The sequence below is a fragment of the Patagioenas fasciata genome, chromosome 2 (genome assembly GCF_037038585.1).
Source record: "Patagioenas fasciata isolate bPatFas1 chromosome 2, bPatFas1.hap1, whole genome shotgun sequence".
NCBI classification, from domain to species: Eukaryota; Metazoa; Chordata; class Aves; order Columbiformes; family Columbidae; genus Patagioenas; species Patagioenas fasciata.
The window spans coordinates 52692381-52700512 of record NC_092521.1 but is presented as its reverse complement, the minus strand read 5'-3'; the positions used below and the strand labels follow the sequence as shown (position 1 = coordinate 52700512).

Here is an 8132-nt window from a genome sequence, read left to right as displayed (position 1 = left end):
AGCCAATTCCCACTTATTGATATCATCAAAAATCAGCAAACAGGAAAACTTCGACATGAAAAATATTGCTAAAAAAAATCCCTGTCAATATTACGAAGGAAATAACAGCCAGACATGATATCTGCTTAAGAGTCATAAATGTTCTCTGCTGGCCATTAGGCAACTGTAACAATCTACCCTAACCACTTCTTTGGCTAAACTACTTGCACCAGTCAGATGCCACTTCAAAAACCTGAGAAAAGAGGTTTGTACACCTGGATTTAAAAAAAAAAAAAAAACACACAAACAAACCAAACCAAAACCACAGCACACAATGTTATAAGCATTTCAGAACCATGTGACACTGAAAAAAAATTACAAAAGTGAGTTTTCTACCTTGATTTGCAACTGCAAGTAAAAACCAACACATCTGTATTTGTAAATGCATAATAGAAATGTCATTCTTCACAAAGTAACTTGAGGTATTTTATCTATATAGCAATCTTTATTTCAAAACGGCATTTATTACAAAAATGTAAAAACCCAGCTAAACCAGAAACACTGAGATTATTTTCTTGGACTACCAAATCCACATATTTTTGTCCCCATATCCTTTTCCTCCCAATATTTTCCCCACTTCCAGTCTTGATTACACAGGTGCAAATGGGCCTAAATGGCCTGGAATAGATAAATACATTGAGAAAGGCAAAAGCTGTAAAGCTAAATGCATGCAACAAGTTCTATCAGGAAGAAACCCTCAAAAATAAATGTAAGTGTAAAGCAGAGATAATCTGCAGGTATCAGGAGCTTTGCTCAGTCATCCTTGTCTTTTGCTCCATGTTTCAGGATGCGCGTGAATTCGATGTAGTTGAAATTGCCCTTTTTGTCGATGGGTGCCTCTCGGTACAGCTCATCTACCTCTTCATCTGTGAACCTGTCTCCCATCGTGGTCAGCAGCTCCCGCAGGTAGTCTTCCTGAATGAACCCTAGAACACAAAGTCAGAGGACATTAAAATAAAGGAATTTTTCACATTATTCTGCTAGGAGACAATTTCTTTCCTTGAATTCTTTGTTTCAATTAAAAGAGGCCTACAGTCTTTGTTGCCAAATGGAAACAAAGCCATTAAAGCCTATTACTAAAATTGCCAAATAATTACAAGCATTCAATCAAGTCAAGCCTCTTAGTTCATTTGCACGGTCTCGCTACTCCAAGTTGCCCAAGTTGTTTCAAGGAATACACAAATATGTCAGTATACGTATTGGACCTTCTGCCCAACAGCAGGGCTGTACTCCTGGTAGTACTGAGAGCCTTCTAACAACTGTACATTTTACACAAAGGGCATCTGTTTGTCTAGAACATTCCTAATGAAAACCACCAAGAAAAAATAAAGGAACTTGACTTTTGATGTTCAACAAATGCATGAAACACAAGGAAGCCTGAAATATTTCCAAGATTTTAAATTGATCTTAAGTCAGTGACAAAACTCAGATTTACTAGACTGGTTGCAAAGAATACATTTTTGGCATTGTTTATTAAACAAGCAGCTTTATATAATTTGTGATTCCTTCTGTCAGCACTCTTGTGAGTCACACAAGGTTTTTTTGGAATCAATTTTCTTCTCCGTTAAGCGCAGCTTCACAGAGGGAAGTTGGATACAAGTTGCCAACAGAAAAGTTCTTCATAAAAGCACAACAATTTTGAAAACACAGAACCTCCTTACAAAAGTTGTCCCAAAGCTGAATTTTAAGCTAGGAAAAATTTAAGGCCCTGGTTCCCAACCAACTTTTTTTTTCCATTTCTCCTGTCTTGAACAACACAACTGAAGTACCAGAAGTTTGGCATTTTAAGTTTCAGTGTTTGAAAACAATTTCAGCTGCTGAGGATACATAGCAAGATTTTTGGTTTGCAGAAATTAGAACTTTCGGAGTTAACAAATTCATCACCACTTCTATGAATACAAGTATTTATTGTCACAAAAGTAACAGAATTAATACACATACACTTATCTCATCCACGTACCTGTTGCTTCTTCATCGAAGCAGGCAAAAGCATTCCTGATGACATCTTCCGGGTCTGTGCCATTTAACTTCTCACCAAACATTGTAAGGAACATAGTGAAGTTTATGGGGCCTGGAGCCTCATTCATCATGGCATCCAGGTATTCATCTGTTGGATTCTTCCCTGCAGAGAACATACACGTAGTTTAAAAAACACCTCAAGATCAGATACACAAGCAAAGCCTTTATTTTTCATAAAATCTCATCACTTTTATTCACAGCTGAGAGTCATGGTAACAGATCCCTGAGCAATAGGTTAGTAAATATTATATTATCCTATTGACAAAAGAGAATTATTAGCTAGAGAGACAAGTGGCAGAACCCCCTGCCCTCCCTCCAGACATTACCGAGGGAGGCGAGCATGTCGTGCAAGTCCTCTTTGTCAATGAAGCCATCCCTGTTCTGGTCAATCATGTTGAAGGCCTCCTTGAATTCTTGAATCTGCGACTGATCAAACATGGCAAATACATTGGAAGTGGCGCGTTGAGGGCGCTTCTTGGTGGTCTTCGTCTTTGCCCTTTTGCTCGACATGTTGGCTGTTGGTTCTAGGGAGAAAGAAACATATGCAAAGTTAGCCTTATTAAATCAAATTACAAGTCCTTGCGGAAGGAATTCCTTTATCCGTTCCACGTTACAAGCAAATACCCCAAAATACACCTTTATTTTAATAGTTCCTGTTCCGTTTTCTTTCATTTGGACTTAATTTGCTCTCAAGCATAATGTCTTTCAGGATTCAGGGACTGGCACTGTAGGCCAATAGCAGGCTACGTTAAAGACCAGAGCAAATAATAGTTTTTGAAACAAAACTCATCCTGTGCTTACATTACTGATTCAATATTCATCTTCACCTTTTACCAGTTAAGATGACAACATATTTAGCAGGTTTGAAGACATTGTTGACTCACCACATAGAAGGATATGAGCTGCTAACCCAGCATGGTATGCAGTGGTTCAATAAATAAAGCAGGATGGTAAACTAACATTTGGGAGGAAACAAACAAAAAAAATGAGGCTCTGAATAGCAGTTTGTTAGAATAGCTGCTGTTAGAAGAGCAGTAGGTCTCAGGACACAGAATGACTTTGACAAGAGCCTGAAGTTTTTGTGAAATTTGTGGGATGGTGCTGGGGCTGGAAAAGAGATCTGCCAGGGAACTCCAACTGGTTTTATTTCAAAGTCAGCTGGAGGATTGTGTGTGTTAGAAAAAGGACACTGACGTGGTTCAAAAGCACTACATGGCTATTTTCTTACACAGCAGAGCTATTATACAATTCATATGCAAGTGCCAGCATTTTAAAATGAATTAATAACATCATAGTCCTAAAAATATGAAGTTTTTTTAAAGTCTGATAATTTAAAAGAAACACATTTATATATTCTCAATCTTTATATAGTTTCACGTATCACAAATATACTAATTTGACTGTTTCCCTTGAGCTGTCAAATGAAGAAATAAACATGGTAGTTTAAATGTGTCTTCTCAGCTAAATAGAAAGAGTTAACTGGAAAACCTTGCTTCTACCCTGACTGTTTTAGTGTTTATAACATGTAGTGTTCAACTCCATTTGACAGTACAACAGGAAAAGCTGAGTCATTCACTGAAATACAAAGACCTCAACATTGCTATTGGATCAAAGTAAGACAGACCATGTCAGATGTCATTTCTCAGAGACTTGTACACCTCTACGCTTTAGTTTTATCTAATGCTGCTACAATCCTTTATTATACCCAAACAAATGTCATGCAAACCAGACTCCTTCTACAAGATGCCTGCAGCAAATGTCCTGAAAGAGGACAAATTTAAGCTTCACCTGTAGTCACAAGAATACTAACATTTAAAAATTTACACTAAGTATTAATTTTATAACTTAAAAATATCTAGTCAACAATACAATTCTAATCGGAGCTACCGCACAGTTCCAACAGTTTCTCAGATAGTTTGCCTGAAGTTACTATATTTTCTGTTAGACTCCTGAAAAGCATGACTGTAGTCACTAAACTCAGATTCAGCCTTTAAAAAGGAAGTAAAATTAAGCAAAAAAACTCTCTCATATGGTCAAACAATCCAATATTCAGGCAAAAAGCAGTTAGCTTTTTTGGTTTTAATTAAAGGAAAGACATTTTACCTTGCTTTGGATCAGATCCATGACATGCTGTACCAAACATCTGGATCATAAAAGGATATTCCATGGTTATGTCCTTCTCAGTCTGTCTACAAAGGGTGTTACTGATTTCCCCTGCTAATTCCACACTTTTAAATCCCATATGCATATCCAACGTTCCTCTGACGTCTAAAACACACCATTATGTCCTGAACTAAAAATAGCCTATGAAATGCAACTACACATCATTCAACAACACTGAAGTTCTCTTCATTGCATTCACTAACCACAAGCTATCTGAGATATTTGGCCTCCAACAACAGTTCAACAAATAAATATGAACTCCTGACATCTAGATATTTATGAAGACAGCTGATAATAAAGGTAGTTTGCTTCCAAGCTGCAGTCAAGGGTTGTGTGTAACTTAAGGGTTTTTTTTTTTTCTTACCTTAGTTTAAACACTCATAGAAACTACTGTTAACCTGTGAGTTATTGATTAAAAGTTCCATTACCCAAAATAGAGTCAAAGGATATCTGTTAATAACTGTTCTCTGAAATAAGTAATACTTTTCAGGATGCAGCCTACTCAAAGTAAACTACAAAGTTTACTTCCCTTGTGCTGCAATGCAGCGCTCGCAGCAAGCCACAACCTGCACTTCTCTCACTTAAAATTCAATCCTCATCATAGCGACGTAACAAAATCAGAGTACTGCTGACTGTAGCAACACATGGTGGGAAAAGAGCCCCATTCTTTCTAATTCTGTTCAGAAGATTGCCATTTCAGAATAATATTGTACTGGAGAAAATGAAAAACTTGCCAATACTTGCATGAGTATTTTCTAAGTTTCTCTCCAGCAGGGACACAGAACACAGAAGACACAACTCTCTCACTTGAACAGACCTGCCAGCCTGCATAGAGAGAAACATTAGGTCTTGCAGCATTGTAGTGCCTTTCAGCATAAGTTTGGGACTTGAAATACTGCACTCAGCTCTGGGAAACCCTATTAGAATGAGGGTGACAAACCAGAATGTGTTCAGGAAAAACAAGGACAACAGTGCATTTACTTAAAGAGATCAATTGATGATGAAAAAGTTCAAGTGTTTGCACTTACTATCTCTCTCTGCACAGCAGTGAATGATGTAATGAACAAGAACTCACCTCATTTCAGTCAAGCACTAGACCCATTAATTTTAGAGAAAACAGGATTTCATCTGATAAATCCACCAGGTCATTTATTTAAAAAAAAATGCTTTTATAATTGAAATGGTAAGTACAGGCTGAAAATAGAAGAATTTCAGTAGATAAAAAGTGGATATACTTCACATTAGACCGTACAAGTCCCAACAGGCAGGTTTAGTCCCTGTTTAATACTACGATGCATGGAATGGTCTGGGCCTTGTTTTGGGAACTGTTCAAGACACTACTAATGTGTGATCTTGCCTGTAAGACTTACCATATTCCCATAAACATAACCTTTATTTAGGATGGTTTTCAAATATTTAAAAAAAAAAAAAAAAACCTACATTCACTAGACTAGGGAGGTAGTAACCACACTGCACTGCTCTCTCCTGCTTGTACATGTACATTCATTTAGTAAATGTACATTCATTTTCTTAATGAAGCAATAGCTATCAAACTACAGGAGCACAGAAAGTCATCTTATGCTCCTTATCTCTGAGAAAAAAGAGAAGCCCTGGAAGGTGACAGAACTGAGTAACTAAAGAGTTTGAGCCAGACAAGAATATGAAACTTTACAACCCACTAACGAGTGCAAGTTGGATCTGTGACCAAAAGTTATGCTTCAGAGAACATCCTCATGTTTCAACATTGGTTTTATAATGACTATGTCTACCACTCAAAATTAAAAATGAAACAAAAAAAATAACAAACAAAAAACAACCACAACACAAAAAACACACCCAAGAAAGTCTCTACGTAAAACTTAGTACGGAACATCTTAACACTACCAGAAATTTGGGAGCTTTATTAAGCTAAGATATAACTGTTACTGTCTCTTAAATCATCAAATTCAAAAGCCAACCTCTAAACTAAATCACAAATTCTGCCCGTGTAACCAGTTACAGCATCCAGTGCCACAGCCCATCCATTGCGGTCTGGGTGGCAGCAGGAAATGATAAGGCCAGTGCACTCCAGCAGACCTGTGGCAAGGCTCAATGAAGAGATTACAAAGAAACCCACTATCCTATACAACCTCATCTAGTCTTGAAAAACATCTTAATATGCTCCTCATTAATAAGTTTTTCTAAACCCTTATACAGGAGTCAAACCTGCCTCACAGTCTGTTTTTTGTGACTCCACGAAGCCTCTGTCTGTAAGTTAGAGTGTCAACCAGTGTGAACTCTCTCTAACCGCTTAGCTGAGGCCGTAATTATTTCAACACCTAAGCAGGGAAGGACTCATGGCCTCTCCTGCCACCTCAGCCTCTTCCAACCGCAGCAGTTTTCAGACCTGCCCTTCCCCTCCTCTAAATACCGGTGAGGAACCGGCTGGAGAGGGAGGACACAGCCGGAAAACAGCCGATCCCTTCCCACAGGGTGTCCGTGCCCGCCACAGCGGCCCGGAGCCCCGCTCACAGGGCAGCCCACGGGCCCAGCAGCACGGAGACAAGCAACCGAGGCGAGCGATGCCGCAAGCGACCCCCGGTCCGGCACCGGCCCGGCTCCTCAGGTGTCCCTGCCCCGCGCACTGTGTGCGGCTCCGCGCACCCCTCACCTCCCCCTGCCTCCAGACCCCGCGGACGGTCACCGGGCCCCCCGCACACCGCTGGCCCTGCTCACCTGGCGGCCGCGGGAGAGACTCCTCGGGCGGGCTCGGCGGAGAACAGCTACAGCAGCACTTCCGGACACCGAGCGGCCGCCGCCCCGCCGACACACAGGAAGGAAGGAAGGAGTGGGCGAGACCATCTGCGCGGAGAGGCCGGGGGCGAAGGGAAGGAACTGGCGATCAGGTTCGTCGCTTCCGCGGCAGAAACCGTGCTAAAGGCCTGTCCGAACGGTGACTGTCTGTTTCACGTTTCCTCTCAGGCGTCTTGGGCCTTCTCAAGTGGATGAGGTCAAGACCACAGGCTCAGCCTCTGCTCTATCATTCCCCTCCCCGGCAGACCGGAGCGTTGGTACAGCGCGGTGCGGTCACCGCATTCCAGGAGCGAGGGGCGGAGGCAGCGCCGCGTCTGCCCTTGTAAGGCAATGGCGGGAGTTTCCTGCGCGCCTGTCTCACGGCGAAGGGCGGGGCCTTATCTCCTCGCCCCGCCCCGCGGCTGGGCGGTGTTCCCGCCTTCCCCCCCAGACTGGGACCGGCGCGCCTGTCCCGGCCGCCGGGGAGTGGCGTCTGTGTCCGGCCGTCTGTCACCGCGCACACCGCCCAACTGCTGCTCGTGCTGCTTTCCCAAGCACCTCTTTTTAATAGAAGCATTTTGGTTGGAAGAAACCTTTAAGATCATCGAGTCCAACCATAACGTAACTCTGGCACTAAACCATGTCTCTAAGAACCTCATCTATAGACCTTTTAAACACCTCCAGGGGTGGTGACTCCACCACTTCCCTGGGCAGCCTGTTCCAATGCCTGACAACCCTCTCCATGAAGTAGTTTTTCCTAATATCCAATCTAAACCTCCCCTGGCACAACTTGAGGCCATTTCCTTTCTTCCTATCACTTGCTACTTGGGAGAAGAGTTCAACACCCTCCATGCTACAACCTCCTTTCAGGTAGTTGTAGACAGCGATAAGTTCTCCCCTCAGCCTCCTTTTCTCCAGGCTAAACAGCCCCAGTTCCCTCAGCTGCTCCTCATTAGACTTGTGCTCCAGGCCCATCACCAGCCTCATCACCCTCCTCTGAACTCTCTCTAGTAGCTCAATGCTTTTTAGAGTTGTAGTTCCCTCATAATGATTGAGGGAACTAACATTTTAAGCTTTAACTAAACATATAATGGGTGCCTACTAACGAACTAACACTTTAAGGCTTAGCCACACAATAA

The 8132-nt window shown here is 41.8% G+C and overlaps 1 protein-coding gene across 2 annotated transcripts; it reads right to left on the bottom strand.

Moving 5' to 3' along the window:
• Positions 1-464: 464 nt before the first annotated feature.
• LOC136098336 (myosin regulatory light chain 2, smooth muscle minor isoform) lies at positions 465-7090 on the bottom strand. Of its 2 annotated transcripts, none has more exons than XM_065831646.2 (4): positions 6937-7090; positions 2385-2582; positions 2000-2161; positions 465-965 (listed from the first exon to the last, which is right to left on the bottom strand). In XM_065831646.2, exons 2-4 carry the CDS (start codon positions 2566-2568, stop codon positions 793-795), a joined length of 519 nt encoding a protein of 172 aa, XP_065687718.1. In that variant the 5' UTR covers positions 2569-2582; positions 6937-7090; the 3' UTR covers positions 465-792. The 2 variants fall into 2 exon arrangements, with proteins under 2 accessions (XP_065687718.1, XP_071660318.1); XM_071804217.1 differs by lacking the exon at positions 6937-7090 and adding an exon at positions 4162-4321.
• Positions 7091-8132: the final 1042 nt, after the last annotated feature.